Source organism: Canis lupus, chromosome 12 (assembly GCF_011100685.1).
Source record: "Canis lupus familiaris isolate Mischka breed German Shepherd chromosome 12, alternate assembly UU_Cfam_GSD_1.0, whole genome shotgun sequence".
NCBI classification, from domain to species: Eukaryota; Metazoa; Chordata; class Mammalia; order Carnivora; family Canidae; genus Canis; species Canis lupus.
Genome location: NC_049233.1, coordinates 20,755,820 through 20,773,729, shown reverse-complemented (window position 1 = coordinate 20,773,729; position 17,910 = coordinate 20,755,820). Strand labels below are relative to the sequence as shown.

At 40.1% G+C, this 17,910-nt stretch overlaps 1 protein-coding gene and 1 long non-coding RNA gene across 2 annotated transcripts in view; one reads left to right on the top strand and one right to left on the bottom strand.

The window, feature by feature from the left end:
* FBXO9 (F-box protein 9) overlaps positions 1–14,752 on the bottom strand; it is a 48,365-nt gene extending 33,613 nt beyond the window's left edge. Inside the window, 2 exon segments of the mRNA NM_001160299.1 lie at positions 11,319–11,402; positions 14,563–14,752. Coding sequence (NP_001153771.1) covers positions 11,319–11,402; positions 14,563–14,565 — 87 coding nt within the window. The 5' untranslated portion in view covers positions 14,566–14,752.
* Positions 14,753–15,025: 273 nt separating this feature from the next.
* Positions 15,026–17,822, top strand: LOC111098286. The gene is made up of 3 exons (XR_005367863.1): positions 15,026–15,778; positions 16,444–16,474; positions 17,680–17,822. It is a non-coding gene; the product is annotated as an uncharacterized LOC111098286 (long non-coding RNA).
* Positions 17,823–17,910: the final 88 nt, after the last annotated feature.

The window sequence follows — 17,910 nt, the reverse complement described above, 5'->3', positions numbered from 1 at the left end:
ACATGAAAAACCGTAATAGATAAACAAAAATATAAAGAAAAAGGAATCCAAACATAACACTAAAGAAAAGTCATCAATCACAAGGGAAGAGAGGAGATGAAAAAGGGAATGGAGAAAAACTACAAAACCCAAAAAACAATGAACAAAATGGCAATAAGAATATACCTATCAACAAGTATTTTAAATGTAAATGGACCAAATGCTCCAATGAGAAGATAGGGTGGTGAATGGATAAAAAAAACAAGACCCACCTATATGCTGCCTACAAGAGACTCACTTCAAAGTCTGAAAGATGGTGGCAGAGTAGGAGGACCCTAGGATCACTTCATCCCACAAATACAACTAGACAACTATCAAATCATTCTAAATACTTCAGAAATTGACCTGAAGACTGGCAGAACAAACTCCACAACTAAAGGTAGAGAAGAGGCCACATCGAAGAAGATAGAACGTGTGAAGACAACATCGGAGAGAAACAGATCATGGCCACTGCAGCCAGGAGGCAGTCCCAGTTATAGAGATGGGCTAGACGCAGACTAGCACACAGGGGGAGAGCAAAGAGTGGACAATTGCTCCCTAACTTACTTATACCAAACTCCACCACTCCATATTCCAGAGGTACCACCCTTCCTAGTCACAACTGCCTTATCCCATTGTGGAAGGCCTCCTCTCCCCTCAAAGCCCAGCCTAAATCCCTGTCCACACCATGTTTCCCAACCCAGGAGTTCTGCACGGCCTCAGTTCCAGTGGTAGTGGTGACAGGTATCATTTCACAAGCAGACCAGAGCACACCTGGTTAAAACTTAACACGTTCGGCCAAGGACCAAGCACTGCCCATAACAGGCAAAGAGAGCCTCTGCAGATTGGCCTGAAGGCTAAAGCAGCAGAATGCATACAGCACACAACTGAGACACTCGCTGAAGCACCAGACCCTGGGGAACAGGAGATACTAGACTGTAGGGCACTATAGGACCTTTTCTTCATAAGGCCATTACTCTCAAGGGCAGGAGACACAGCTGACTTTCCTAATACAGAGAAATAGGCACAGAGACTTAGACAAAATGAGAAGACATTTTGGACCTGTCCAAATGAAAGAATAGGAGAAGGCCACGACCAGAGATATAAGTGAAACAGACATGAGTAATTTGCTTGCTAATGAATTTAGGGTAATGATCATAAAGATACTCACTGGACATGGGAAGAGTAAAAGACATCAGTGAGATCATTAACAAAGAGATAAGGAATAACATAGAGATAAAGGATTCAATAAACGAAATGAGAAACACATTTAATGGAATGAATAGCAAACTGGAAGAAGCAGAAGAATGAATCAATGACTTAAAAGACAAAATAATGGAAAATAATCAAGCTGAAGAAAGAGAAAAAAGAATTACGCAAAATGAGAAAGAATACACATTCTTTTCAAGTGCACATGGACATTCTTCAAAGTATATCACATATTAGCTTACAAAACACACCTCACCAAATGCCAAGAAGAGTAAAGCCATACCATGCATCTTCTCTGACTGTAACACTATGAAACTGGAAGTCAATCACTTGAAAAGATTGATATATGGAGATTAAATAACATGATACTAAACAATGAATGAGTCAACCAGGAAATAGAGAAGAAATTTAAAAAGTACATGGAAACAAATGAAAATGAAAACACATCAAAAACCTTTGAGATGCAGCAAAATTGATTCTAAAAGGGAAGTTTATAGCAATGCAGGTCACCTCAAGAAACAAGACAAATCTCAAATACAATCTAATCTTACACCTAAAAGAGTTAGAAAAACAACAAAACCTAAAACCAGAAGGAAGAAAATAGTAAAGATCAGAGCAGAAATAAATGATGTAGAAACTTAAAAAAAAAAAAAAAAAACAGGGGCACATGGGTGGCTCAGTCAATTAAGCATCGGCCTTTGGCTCAGGTCATGATCCTGGAGTCCTGCGATGGAGCCCCATGGAGCCCCATGTCGGGCTCCCTGCTCAGCAGGGAGTCTGCTTCTCCCTCTCCCTCTGCCCCTCTATCTGCTCCTTTTCTTGCTCACTCTCTCTCAAATAAATAAATAAAATCTTAAAAAAAAGAAGAAAAAAAACAAAACAAAACAAAAAAACCCCAAAACAAACAAAAACACCAATATAATACATCAATGAAACCAGGAGCAGGGTGTTTAGGAAAAAAAAATAATAAAGTTGATAAACCTCTAACCAGACTTAACAAGAGAAAGGACTCAAAATCACAAATGAGAGTGGAGAAATAACAACCAATGCCACAGAAATACAAACAATTACAGGAATATTGTGAAGAATTATATCCCAACAAACAGACATCTAGAAAAAATGGATAAATTTCTAGAAACACATCAACTACTAAAACCCAAAAAGGAAGAAACAGAAAATTGATCAGACTTATAACTAGCAAAGAAACCGAATCAGTAATTTAAAAACACTCCTAACAAACAAAAGTCCAGGACCAGATGGCTTCACAGGGAATTCTACCAAACATTTAATTAGCAATAATTGTGCCTTGGATAAACTTTATTAGCTATGATACTGCCACTACACAAAGCTCTACCAAACATTTAAAGAAGAGTTAATACCTATTCTTCTCAAACTATTCCAAAAGAGTAGAAAAGGAAGGAAAATTTCTAAATTCATTCTATGAGGCCTGAATTACCCTGATAACAAAACCAGATAAAGGCACCACAAAAAAAGAGAATGACAGGCCAACGTCCCTGACAAACATAGATGCAAAAATCCTCAACAAAAACTAGCAAACTGAATCCAGCAATATGTTAAAAACAAATTATTTACCACAATCAAATACGATTTACTCCTTGGTTGCAAGCGTGGTTCAATCTTCACAAGGCAATCAATGTGATACATCACATCAAGAAGATAAAGGAGAAGAACCATGTAATCATTTTAATAGATGCAGAAAAAGCTTTTGACAAAGTACAACATCCATTCATGATAAAAACCCTCAACAAAGTTTAGAGGGTTTTTATGTTTTTATGTTTTATGTTTTATTATGTTGACAAAGGTCAACATAATAAAGGCCATATATGAAAAACCCACAGCTATAATATGGTCAATTAATCTTTGACAAAGCAGGAAAGAATATCGAATGAGAGAGAGAGTCTCTCCAACAAATGATGTTGGGAAAAATGGATAGCAACATGCAAAGAATTAAACTGGACCACCTTCTTAGACTTTACACAAACATATTCAAAATGGATTAAAGACCTAAATGTGACATCTGAAACCATAAAAATTCTATTAAGAGCAAAGACAGTAATTTCTCTGACATTGGCCATGCCAACTTTCTCCTAGATATGTCTCCAGAGGTTAGGAAACCAAAAGCAAAAATAAACTGGTGGAGGACTATATCAAAATAAAAAGCTGCTGGGGTGCCCAGGTGGCGCAATTAAGCATCCAACTCTTGGTTTCAACTCAGGTTGTGATCTCAAGGCCACGAGATCAAGTCCTGAGTTGGGCTCCACACTTAATGCAGCATCTACTTATATTTCTTTCCCCCTTCTCCTCCCCCCACATGCTCTCTAAAATAAATAAATAGATAGATAGATAGATAGATAGATAGATAAATAAATCTTCAAAAAATAAAAAGCTATAGCAAAAGAAACAATCAACTAAACTAAAAGGCAATCTATGGAATGGGAAAAGATATTTATGAATTACACATCCACAATAAAGAACTAGTTAGTATCTGAAAAAAAAATTAAAAACTTATAAAACTCAATACCCCAAAAAACAAATAACCCAATCTGAAAATAAGAAGATATACACATTACTCCATACAGATGGCCAAAAAAGACATGAAAAGATGCTCAACATCAGTCATCATCAGGGAAATACAAATCGAAATTACAATGAGGTACCAGAATGGCTATCAGAATGGCTAAAATCAACAAGAAACAACAGATGTTGGTTAGGACATGGAGAAGAACCCTAGTGCACTGCTGGTAGAAACACAAATTGATGCAGCTACTGTGGAAAAGCCTGGAGGTTCTTAAAAAAATTAAGAATAGAACTATTCTTCAATCCAGCAATTGCACTACTGAGTACTTACCCAAAAAAGTACAAAAACATGAATCAAAGGGATACATGCACCCCTACAGTTATAGCAGCATTATTTACAATAGCCAAGATATGGAAGCAGCCCAAGTGTGCCCATTAATTTATGAATGGATAAAGATGTGGTGTGTGTGTAACAGAATATTATTTAGCCATAAAAAAAGAATGAAATCTTGCCATTTGCAACATTGATGGAGCTAAAGAGTCTAATGTTAAGTGAGATCAGTCAGAGAATGACAAATATATGATTTCACTCATAAGTTGAATTTACAAAACAAAAGAGCAAAGGGAAATAAAAAACAGGAGACAGGGGATTCCTGGGTGGCGCAGCGGTTTGGCGCCAGCCTTTGGCCCAGGGCGCGATCCTGGAGACCCGGGATCGAATCCCACATCGGGCTCCCGGTGCATGGAGCCTGCTTCTTCCTCTGCCTATGTCTCTGCCTCTCTCTCTCTCTGTGTGACTATCATAAATAAAAAAAAAAAAATTAAAAAAAACAAAACAGGAGACAAACCCTTAACTATAGAAAATTCTTAACTATAGAGAATAAAACGATGGTTACCAAAAGGGAGGTGGGTGGAAAAATAGGTTAAACAGGTGATGGAGATTAAGGAGTACACTTGTCATATGTCATAATGAGCACTGGGTGATAGATGGAATGGCTGAATCACTGTACAGTGCACCTAAAACTAATATAACACTGTATGTTAACTAACTGGAATTAAAATAATTTTTTTTAAAAATCAGACTACAAAAAACCTGTTTTCCAAAGTTTATGTAATGGGACTAAACTATTACCAAAGGAAAAAATAATTTATTCAGCTATGAAGATGACAACCATAGAAACCAAAGCCCAAGAGCTTTATGAAGTTTCAACTTCCACATATAATATTTAATTCACAGTAAATCTTCTCTTTTCAAAAATAGTTTTTAAGACTAAAATAAAATGTGACAAATATTTGGAGATAAGCCAATAAAGTGTACCCTTTATTGTATGTTGGAAAAAAAAGACTTCATTATCCAAAGACAGACTGAAAGAAGAGAGAAAAATCTGTATTATGCAAATGGAAGCAAAACAAAAACAAAAACAATACCTATACCAAACAAAGCAGACTTTAAAATAGAGATTGTAGTAAGAGGGCAGCCCCGGTGGCACAGCGGTTTAGCGCCACCTGCAGCCGGGGGTGTGATCCTGGAGACCTGGGATGGAGTCCTGTCAGGCTCCCTGCATGGAGCCTGCTTCTCCCTCTGCCTGTGTCTCTGTCTCTCTCTCTCTCTCTCTCCCCTGTCAGGCTCCCTGCATGGAGCCTGCTTCTCCCTCTGCCTGTGTCTCTGCCTCTCTCTCTCTCTCTCTCTGTCGCTCATGAATAAATACATAAAATCTTAAAAAAAAAAAAAAAAAAAAGGCTGTAGTAAGAGACAAAGAAAGGCACCATAGAATAGTATAAAACAGATAAGATCGGGATCCCTGGGTGGTGCAGCGGTTTGGCGCCTGCCTTTGGCCCAGGGCGCGATCCTGGAGACCTGGGATCGAATCCCACGTCGGGCTCTCGGTGCATGGAGCCTGCTTCTCCCTCTGCCTGTGTCTCTGCCTCTCTCTCTCTCTGTGTGACTATCATAAATAAATAAAAATTTAAAAAAAAAAAAAAAAAAAAACAGATAAGATCAATCCAAAAAAAGGATATAGGGGTGACTGGGTGACGGGCACTGAGGGGGGCACTTGACGGGATGAGCACTGGGTGTTATGCTATATGTTGGCAAATTGAACTCCAATAAAAAAAAAGTTTAAAAAAAGAATATAACAATTATAAATAAATACCTATACACCCAATATAGGAGAACTTAAAATACATAAAGCAAATATTAACATAGAAAAAATGGGCAGTAACACACTAATAGTAGGGGACATGAATACCTCATTTACATCAATGGATGGATCATCTAGGCAGAAAAATCAATAAGGAAACAAACAAAAATCAATCAAAACCAAACAAACAAACAAAAAAAAACAAAAAACCCAACACAGGAGACTAGCTGGTCTTTAACATATATAGATCATTTCAACCAAAATCAACAGAATACACATATTTCTCAAGTGTAAATGAAATGTTCTCCAAGACAGATCACATGTTAGGCCACAAAATAAGTCTCAACAAATTTGAAAAGTTTGAGATGGTTACTAGAGGGAAGGTGGATGGGAGGATGGATAAAATAGGTGATGTTGATTAAGGAGTGTACTTGCTATAATAAGCACTGGGTGCTTATATGGAATTGTTAAAACATGTTATTGTATACTGAAACTAATATAATACTGTACGTTAACTATGTTGTAATTAAAATAAAAAATAAAATGTTTGAAATTATATGAAGCATTTTCTCTAACCACAACACTATGAAACCAGAAATCAATTGCAAGAAAAAAACTGGGAAAACCACAAATACATGAAGGGGCTAAATAACACATTACAAAATAACCAATAAATCGACAAAGAAATCAAAGAGGAAATAAAAAAAAAAAACATGGGAGACAAGCGAAAATGGAAATACAATGGCCCAAAATCTTTGGGATGCAGTCAAAGTAGTTCTAAGAGGGAAATTCATAGTGATACAAGTTTCTACTTCAAAAAACAAGAAAAATCTCAAATAAACAATCTAACCTGACACCTAAGGGAACTAGAAAAAGAACAAAATCCAAAGCTAGTATAAAGAAGGACATCATAAAGATCAGGGCAGAGATAAATGAAAGACTTTAAAAAAAAAAAAAAAGAGCTGGATATGGGGGAGTGGGGGGAGAATTTAGCCAGACTCATCAGGACAAAAAGATAATTCAAATAAATAAATTTAGAAATGAAAGAAGAGAAATAATAATTGACACCACAGACATACAAAGAAATGCAAGACAATATAATGAAAAAGTATATGCCAACAAGTTGGACAACCTAGAAGAAATGGATAAATTCCTAGAAAAATATAGTCTTCCAAAACTGAATTGAATAAAAAAATAGAAAATTTGAACAGATCAATTACCTTAACAAAATTGAACTGCTAATCAAACAAAAATACAAACAAACAAAAGTCCAAGACCAGGTGACTTTACAGGAGATTTCTAACAAATATTTGAAGAAGAGTTAATGCCTAGTCTTCTCAAACCATTTCAAAAACAGAAGAGGAAGGAAAATTATTCTACAATATCAGCATTACCCTGACATTACCCTGACATCACCAACAAAGACACTAGAAAAAAAGAAAACTACAGGCCAATATCTCTGATGATCTACAGATGTTCAATTCCTCAACAAAATATTAGCAAACTGAATTGAGTAATATGTTAAGAAGATCATGAACCACAATCAGTAGAATTTATTCCAGGGATGCAAGGATGGTTCAACACTTGCAAATCAACCATCCTACCCAGAGATTAGTTTCTCAGAGGTCATGATCTTGGGGTCCTGGGATGGAGTCCCACATCAAGCTCCTCACACGGAGCCTGCTTCTCCCTTTGCCTATGTCTCTGCTTCTCTCTCTCTCTCTCCCTCTCTGTGTCTCCCATGAATAAATAAAGAAATAAAATCTTTTTTTTTTTTTTTTGAAGTGAGTTCAGAGGGAACATACCTCAACATAATAAAGGCCATATTTGACAAACGCACAGCTAATAAATATCATACTCAATGGTAGAAAAAGCAGAAGTTTTCCCTCTAAGATCAGGAACAGGACAAGGATGACCACTCACTACTTTTATTCAACACAGTACTAGAAGTGCTAGCAGCAACAATCAAACAAGAAATAAAAGGTATCCATGAGGTGCCTGGTTGGCTCAGTTGGTTAAGTCGGTCCAACTCTTGATTTTGGCCCAGGTCATGATATCAGAGTTATTGGATTGAGCACCGCATCAGGCTGTGCACTGGGCATGGAGCCTGCTTGGGATTTTCTCTCTCCCCTCTCCTCCACCCCTTCCCTAATTCGTGTGCATTCTCTCTCTCAAAAAGAAAGTGAGAGAAAGAGAGAGAAAGAGAGAGAGAGAGAGAGAGAGAGAGAAAGAAGAAAGAAAAGAAAGAAGGAAGGAAAGGGAAAAAAAGAAAAAAGGAAAAGGTATCCAGATTGTTAAGGAAGAAATAAAACTGTCACTATTTCCAGATATATACAGGAAATCCTAAAGACTCCACCAAAAAACTATCGAAGTAACAAATGAATTTATTAGCAAAGCTGTAGGATACAAATATTTAGAAATTTGATACGCTTCTGTACACTAAGAACAAAGTAGCAAAAAGACAAACAAAAAAAAAAGACAAATTAAGAAGACAATCTCATTTACAATTGCACCTGAGAGAAATTATCTAGGAATAAACTTAACCAAGAAGGTAAAAGAGCTCTACTTTATTTTTAAGATTTTATTTATTTATTCATGAGAGAGAGAGAGAGAGAGGCAGAGACACAGGCAGAGGGAGAAGCAGGCTCCATGCAGGGAGCCCAACGTGGGACTCGATCCCGGGTCCCCAGGATCACGGCCTGGGCCAAAGGCGGCACTAAACTGCTGAGCCACGTGGGCTGCCCAAGAGCTCTACTTTAAAAACTGTAAGATGGGATCCCTGGGTGGCGCAGCGGTTTGGCGCCTGCCTTTGGCCCGAGGCGCGATCCTGGAGACCCGGGATCGAATCCCACATCGGGCTCCCGGTGCATGGAGCCTGCTTCTCCCTCTGCCTGTGTCTCTGCCTCATTCTCTCTCTCTCTCTGTGACTATCACAAATAAATAAAAAAATAAAAATAAAAAAATTTAAAAAAATAAAAAAAATTTTAAAAATTTAAAAAATAAAAAAATAAAAAATAAAAAATAGGGATCCCTGGGTGGCGCAGCGGTTTAGCGCCTGCCTTTGGCCCAGGGCGCGATCCTGGAGACCCAGGATCGAATCCCACATCGGGCTCCCGGTGCATGGAGCCTACTTCTCCCTCTGCCTGTGTCTCTGCCTCTCTCTCTCTCTCTCTCTCTGTGTGACTATCATAAATAAATAAAAATTAAAAAATAAATAAATAAATAAAAAATAAAAAAACTGTAAGATGTTGATGAAACAAATGGAAGACAACACAAATAAATGGAAAGATATCCCATGTTTGTGGATTGGAAGAATTAATATTGTTAAAATGTCCAACTACCCAAATCAAATCATAGATTCAATGCAATCCCTGTCAAAATATCAAGAATATTTTTCACAGAAATAGAACAAATAATCCTAAGATTCATATGTAACCACACAGACCCTGAAAAGCCAAAGCAATCTTGAAAAAGAACAAAGTTCGAAGTATCACAAGTCTGGATTTTAAGATACACTATAAAGCTACGTTAACCAAAACAGTATGGTACTGGGACAAAAGCAGACACAAAGATCAGTGGAACAGAATAGAGAGCCCAGAAATAAGCCCACACCTAAATGGTCAATTAATGTACAACAAAGGAGTTAAGAATATGCAATGAGGAAAAGAACAGTCTCTGCAATAAATGGTGCTAGGAAAGCTAGACAGCTACATGCAAAAGTATGAAACTGGGCCATTTTCTCATACCACACACAAACAAACTCAACATGGATTAAAGACCTAAATATGAGACCTGAAACCATAAAACTCATAGAAGAAAACACAGGCAGTAATCTCTTAAACACTGGCCTTAGCAATATATTTATGGATACGTCTTTTCAGGCAAGGGAAACAAAGGCAAAAATAATCTACTGGGACCACATCAAAATAAAAAGCTTTTCATAGCAAAGGAAACAAGACAAAAAGGCAACCTACTGATGGGAGAAGAGATTTGCAAATGATAATCCAAAATATATAAAGAATTTATATAATTCAATACTAATAAAATAATTCTATTAAAAATGGGCAGAGGACTTGAATAGACATTTTTCTAAAAAAAGACAATGGCCAACAGTTAACATGAAAAGATATTCAACATCACTAATCATCAGGAAATGAAAATCAAAACCACAAGGAGATATTAACCTCGCACCTGTCAGAATGGCTAGAATCAAAAAGGTAAGAAGTAACAAGTTGGTAAGGATGTGGGGAAAAAAATGGCATCCTTGTGAACTATTCCAACTACTTTGGAAGACAGCATGGAAGTGCCTCAAAAAAATTAAAATGGAAATAGCATACAATCCAGTAATTCCACTACTGGGTATTTTTTTTTTTTAATTTTTATTTATTTATGATAGTCACAGAGAGAGAAAGAGAGAGAGGCAGAGACATAGGCAGAGGAAGAAGCAGGCTCCATGCACCGGAAGCCCGATGTGGGATTCGATCCCGGGTCTCCAGGATCGCGCCCTGGGCCAAAGGCAGGCGCCAAACCGCTGCGCCACCCAGGGATCCCTCACTACTGGGTATTTACCCAAAGGAAACTAAAACACTAATTTGAAAAGATATATGTAACCAAAAAAAAAAAATTTTTTTTTTAAAGATACATGTACTTGTTTTTTGCAGCATTGTTAAAAATAGCCAAGATATGGAAGCAACCTAAAGTATCCATCAACAGATAAATGGATAAAGATGTGGTGTATTGTGTACACACACACATACACACACACACACGGAATATTACTCAGTCACAAAAAGGAATGAGATCTTGCTATTTTTGACAACATGGATGGACCTAGCAGTTATACTGTCAAGTCAACTAAGTCAGAGAAAGATGAATATCATATAATTTCAGTTATGTGTAGAATCTAAAAAACAAAACAAAAGACAAGCAAACAAAATACAGAAATAGATTCATAAATATAGAGAAGAAACTGGTGGGTAGCAGAGGGGGCAATGGGCAAAATAGCTAAAGAATATTAAGTATGAATTTCCAGTTATAAAATAAGTATTACAGAAATAAAAAATATACCTTATGGAATATATAGCCAATGATACTATAATAACATATGGTGACAAATGGTTAAAAAAAATCTGTAACACAGCTTTAATTTGCATATTCTGTAAACCAGCATGAAAATACAGTTAAATTCAATGCAAATAAGAACCAATAAATCTTGGAGCACCTGGCTGGCTCAGTCAGAAGAGCATGGGACTCTTGATCTAGGGTGCTGTGAGTTCGAGCCCCATGATGAGGACAGAGGTTACTTACATACATAAATAATTTTTTAAAAAAGAATTGATAAATCGTAAGTACGACCAATCTTTGCTTATGCATGGAAAGCAATGAATCGAATATACACTTGAAGAAACATGCCTGCAGATCTGTTTCAGCAGGGCTTTCATTTTCATCATCTTCTGCTCTGACAGTATCAGAATGACAATCTTCCTCAGCTTCTGCCTGAGGGGAGAAAAACCAAAATAATCGTCAGGAATATACAAACATCAGTTTCCCTTTATAATCCACATCTCCTTGAGCTACCTGCCCAGTGAAATATTTAGTTGCTTCTCTCTAGGTATCTCCTTCACAGTTTAATGATTTAAACTTCCTATGATTAATGATTTAATGATTCGATACTTTCCTAACACTGAAGAATAAAGGACTTCACTGGGCTCCAGTTAAAATGTGTCAGTAGGTGATTTAAAACAACTATGATTCAAAAAATAACATTTAGCTGCAGCAGAGTTCAGCAAATGGTTTTTCTTTCTTGGATCACTTAAAAGATCATTTTTAGTCCGTATATGGATGTCCTTCCTTTTACATGGCTGTCATGTTACCAATATGTGAGTATGACTTTTGTCTGTTTATTATTTCAAACGTCCTAGGAAAGCTCATTAATCAAAGTCATGTAATAGTGAATGTTTTTATAAAGAAGCCTGTTCTGTTTCATAAGCCCAGATTTTTATTTATTGGATTGATTTATGGTGGAATAAAACTGGACTGGAATTACTGTGCAATGGCTTGGGGCTTAGCAGAGGTCTCAGGTCAGTTTCCTCACATTTTATCCTTGTATTCTCCCTATATGTTTGCTAAATTAAACTGAATCCTACCTTCCCCGGGAAAATGACCCTGTTGCCTCAGGTCAGTCTGTTGCCTAATAGACTTATTAGCAAATGGGACTTGCTCAACACTTCATGTGTTCAGTCCCATAATGTGGCAATAGGGGAAATGACCTGAGAGTCAGAAATAAGAAATAATGAAATCTATTTAACTTGTTCCAAAGATGTAAGCTTTATCACTGTAAATTTTCATTGTAATTCATTTCTAGGACAAAAACATTTGTATTAACACAAATTTTTTTAACTCAACCACCAGACAGACTTGCAGTACTTTACAGAGAAACATAAATAAGCCCCGTTTCTTATCTTATCTCTGACAACCAGGCTCAAAGCAGAGGTGACTTTAAGACTTGAACTAGTTGGTATAAGATAAAGCACTGGGCACACTGAAAAGAATAAATTAATGAAAAACTAAATGAAAGAGGCCAAGATTCTGAATTAGTTTCCAGAAAACTGGAAAATGGAAACATTCATGTATTACCAAATGTATTTTTTAGTCTCTTTAAGCTGGGAGCTTTCCTACTAATAGGAAAATACATAATGAAGGACTTTGAATTTATAGATCCCACTGTAAAGGCTCTTTCTGTTCTCCATTAAGAGGCTGATTTATTACTGTAAACTCTAAGTACAGCTAATAGGAGTGGACCTGAGCTCCCTAGGGTATCCTCTTAGTAACTCAGCCTTCTACCCCTGTCCTAGCAGTCATGCTAACCTGACTTCATTCAAAAGCTTTCCCTGCTCCCTCCAGCTCCAAGCTCTTGCATATGCTGCTTGCTGTCTCCGTCTGGAATAATTTCTTCCTCACTTGGCTATTTCTCATCCTTCAAGGTTCAGCTCAGGGATTATTCAGTAAGAAGCATTTTCTGATCCTCTCAATTGCCTTTGTTTTCCTACAACACTTGTGCTTGTATCAAGCACCTAACACTTGCATTAACGTTATTTTGTCTCTTCCCTAGAGTTAGTGCATTGGGAACAAGGATCAGTCATGTCTGTAATCTCAGAGGGCCAAACACATTGCTTGAGTCATGGTAAAAGTCTATCTAGGCCTCAGCTTTCACATCTGTAAAGAGAGGGCGTTGGATGTGGCAACCTCTGAGGTCCCTTTTCATAGCTGACATTCTATGGTTAAGTTTACCATAAATCACCTTGGGAGATTTATTTGGTCATACCAAATATCTAATGTTGTGCGGGGGGGGGGTCTAGCACAATGTCAGGCTGCTAATAAGTGCTCCAAAAAATTGCCTGAATCAACAAATAAAAAGTCATGTGGACGCATAGAGCATACCTCAAGGGAAAAAAAAAATGAGAAATCTATGATACAGAAAGCATCTTCTCCCCTGAGTTCCTGTGTTATTCTTGAATTCTTAATCCTTTATGACTTTAATTCTGGCAGTACAAAGACATCAAATTAGGGGTATTACTACATTTTGCCAACTCAAATACCACTTGAAAGAAGTAGGTCCCAGCTGTCACCCAGAGATTTTCACAACTGAGTCCGACCTAAACAGCACCTTTCACTTGAGTAGTTCGTGTCTCTGGCATTTTACTCCTGTTTTACACATGGGATTAATGAAATATTAAAAAAAAGTTAAGTGTTTAATCCTGATCAGGGAAACTACTTCTGAAAGCTTAAGGTCACAGTCCATTACTGCTTTTTCTAGCCTCCAGGTTAACTTCATGAAATACATTCAGCCATCCCTTTATTCAATAAATATTTGTGTGCCTGCGATGAACTCAGTAGTTGGTATCACTTCACACTCGATTCATTTCATCCTAGCCAGAGATGAGTTTCTCAGAGAGGAAATTTTTTCAAAACCAAAGAAAGGCAGCACAGGGCAGAGACCACAAGATTCCAGCATGCAATCGTCCCGCGGAATTTGCGTCGTCGGTTTCTGGAGCTTAACTCCGTCTGTCTTCCTGCGGACCGCGCTGACGCTGCTCAGGCCCTCCCTGCTACGGAGTGAGACCGCACACCTCCAGGGCCGCAGGGCCAGCGGGCAGGTGCGTCCTAAATCCAGGTGCTCCTTAAAGGATCTGAACGCGTTCTCCACTGGTACCGCTTTCCGGAGTGTGTGTTGGGGGGGGGGGGTTAGGAATCAACAAGTGTGTGGGGTTGCCAGGTTCCCCATTCCGTCCTCCCCCCCCTCCCCCGCCGATTTCAGACGCTGCAACGGCTCACCTCGACCCATGCTCACCGCTGTTAATAAAACCCCTCGAGAGGGGCAAGGCTGGTTCAGTGTCCTCCGCCAACCAACAAGCGGCATCCTCCTCTGCCGTCCCGCACCCCCGCTCTGCCCCACGCCGGGGCCCGGCCACGGTCAGGGCTGGCACCCGCTCGCCTCCCGCTCAGGCCGAGGGCCCTGCGGCGGGTGGCGGCCGAGCAGCTCCCACTCCTCGGCTCCACTTCCCGCTCTCTCGGGGCTCCTCCCAGGCCCGACCCCTCTGCACGCCGCACTCGCGCCGCTCTGGGCCCCCCGCCCCCCAGCCCCCTGCCGGGTTACCATGCTGGCGGGGCAGCCGGCCGCGGGCGAGGGGCTCTCCGCGCCCCCTCCGCGCCGCTCCCCCGAGGAGGTGCGCTGGGCGTCCGGGTGCCTACTCCTGCCCGTCTGCTGCAGCGGGGCTTAGCAGAGTTCTCGGTCGGAGAAGCGCACCAGGCAGCGGCAGTAACTGCGGGCCCGGCGTACGGCAGCCATCTTCGCGGGGCAGGGGGCCAGATCCGGGCGCGCTAGAGCGACGGCCGGGAAGTCGCGGAGCGGAGGGACGCCCGCTGCCAGCCGAGGCCGAGGACCGTGCGAGCACCGAGCGTCGGCGCTGCTGGAAACCCCGGACGCCGCGGCGGAGCTGCCCCCTCTACTGCAGAAACCTGGGTCGACGCACTGAGCATGCGCAGTGCCGCCGCCGCCGCCGCCGCCGCCCGCGTGCGCCTCACTGCTACCCCCGCCTCGCGTGCGCTGCCTAGTGGAGGGATCGGGGCCGTCGGCCTCCTGCCTGCGAGGCGGCGTTGCGTCAGGTCCCCACTTCGCCGACCCCAGTTTGAGCCCACGTATGTGTCGCAGTGACCCCCTTAATGCAAACTTTATCTAAACATTATCTAAAAAAACGTTTATGACTCAAATTTAGGGTTGAGACCCTAACGCAAACTTGCCTTAGGTCGAGCATCCACTTGCTGCTCGGTAAGGTCGCTAACACGCTTTTCGGGGGTTCTGTCTGGAGTCCCATGCCAGGAATGCAGGGAAACAGTAAAACTCCACTACAGTCACAGGCTCTTACAATGACTAAACTTTTTGAAAGCATGGATCTGGAGGTTGAGGAAAAGATAGGCTTAGGAGAGAAGCAGGAGGCGGGTAGTGACACCGCGAGGCAAGTCTTACTACAGATCCCATCATGCAATGGGGTAAAGACGTTGAGGCTCCTAAGGCCCTGAAACGCCAGTTCTGCGGCGTCGGCGCCCGCGATGTACTCTGGGATTTGTAGTCCGCTGTTCCGCCTGGAGCGCCGGAACTTACTTGCGATACTAGTCCCACCTCTTAAAGGCCAAACACCCGACTTTGTTTCCTAAGAAGACACTCTAATCTATCAGGCAATTTATTATTTTTCCACATTTTACCTTATTTTCAGTACGGAAGTTTGTATGCTCTGTGAAAACCTACAGGCTCTTACAGGCTCTTATCTTCATTTGGCAAACATTGAGTTTCTACGATTTCTACCAGGCGTCAGGTACTAACAGTGATCAGATTTCCAAGACGCTAGTTCAAGGAGCCCACTGAGTTTAAACCTCTTATCCACTATTATATTCTGGAGGTATTAGAAATGCAGTACGTTCAGCAGAAAAATAGTAAAAAAGAAAAAGGCGGGGGGGAAGATGGCAAAATGGTGAGCTATAATAAGGAAGCCCAGCTATTTTTAACTATTAGGATCCACCCTTGTTTGCCCCCCAAATCGGCCACCTAGAAAAAGTACCTTCATGTTTAACGAAGGCCAAAAAAATTTAAGTTTTTAATTTTTAAAGGAAACTTAAGTCTTTTAAACTTGACTTTCCTCCCAAGACCTCTTTAAAATTGGATTTTGCAATTGAAATGGGGGGGGGGGGGGGGGGTCAGTTGTAAGGATTTATAACCGGAGATTGATAAATGTGATTCACAAACACGAAAGATCAGTTTTGCAAATGAAGAATGAGGTAGATGGAAATGTTTTCAGAACTACTCAATTTCACTGAACATGTTGTTTGCTAATTTAAGATATATTGGTTAATACAGATAACTTCTATTCTAGTTAATAATAAAGCTTAATAAAATAATAATTAGTATCCTATAATTAGGATAAATTAAGCACCTATTTTATTAAACTGCTGTTATGTTTCAATTACTAATTTTCTATTTTAGACCAGTACCTGCTGTATCCACTACACCTCAGGTTTGTATCATCCTATTATATTATATTTACAGGATTATAATTTTCCTGACCTAAATCATTTACTAGCTCAGTGGACCCTTGCTAAAGGTAGACCAAGAGAGTCCCTCTATTTGCTGGGTAGACTTGCATGGACAACTGAATTTGACTAAAACTGTTAATTTTAGATACTTTAAAAATCACTCTTCACCAGAGCAGTATATAATTTGTTAGGCTACCCCTGTTGTCTCTCTCTCTCTTTTCGTTGATAAAGACTTTCAATTTTCGTTTGCCAAATGGTTTGGGTGTTACATAGGTAAACACAAAGATCAATGTTATACATTTGCCAAGAGGCCAGATGATCTTTCCCATTTGGGAAGGGAAATCTTGCATCTTGCAGGTTTTTTTCAATAGGAGGAAGAAGAGTGAGGGATTCAGGTCTTTGATATAGATTCTTTTACGGAAAAAAAAAATGCCTTGAGTTCTTAGAATTCAAAAATAAAAGGAGAGAAAATCGATATGGTGATGAGCTGGAAAATTTAAACTCCGAGAAAGACCCACAATGTGTAAATGGGCTATTGCTTTATTGATGAAAAGTGTGTTGCTTAGGGCAATATGGTTCCCTGGACCAAAAGCATCAGCACCAGAATTCTGGGAAAAAGGCCCAGCAATGTTTTCATAAGCCCCCAAATGATTACGATGCCTCCAAGTAAAGTTGCCCCCTCTGCTATGGGCATTAAACTAGTTCTGAAAAATAGAAAGTCTTGGGGCAATCGTTTAAATTTAAATGCGGGGTTGGGGGTGAAGGGGGGGAGGCTTGAAGCAGTTTTTTTTTTTTTTTTTCAAGTCACTTCAGGACCGTCTTTATATGAATGATTTAAGGTACTGTCTACAACATAATTTATGACACAAGTGAGTGTGTTTAACACACCAGTGCAAGTATTAGATTGCATATAACTTGTTACACACAGAGGACAATTGTTGCATTAGATACTATCTAGTCTGCTTCCCACCTGGGTGACAATCCAGTCTTTCAAACGGAAGTTGCTACCTATAAAACTCTTCAAGTTCCAATGAATCCTCCCAGGCAATCCGTTGCGTTTTCATGAAAAATAAAATATATATAAGTATATCTATATGTATTTTATTGCGGGGAAAATCCAACACCATCTGCCATCATACCCCATGTTGGAGCGGAACGTTTCAGGGGCATTGATTTCATTGACAAGGTGCATCCCCGGTTACGTTTGCTGAAGCCGGGGGAGAAGATTTTTCACCATGAGCATCAGCCTGTAATGAAACGTCCTCAGAACCCGTGTGCACGGCCTCCAGCTCTACGTCCTGATGCCGGATGCAGCCGACCTGCAGAAAAGGCGTGTGAGTGGGGCCGGGCGGGGGCGGGGCGGGGCGGGGCGGGGCGGGGCGGGGCGCCGGGGTGGTCGGCGGGTGCGCGGCTCCCG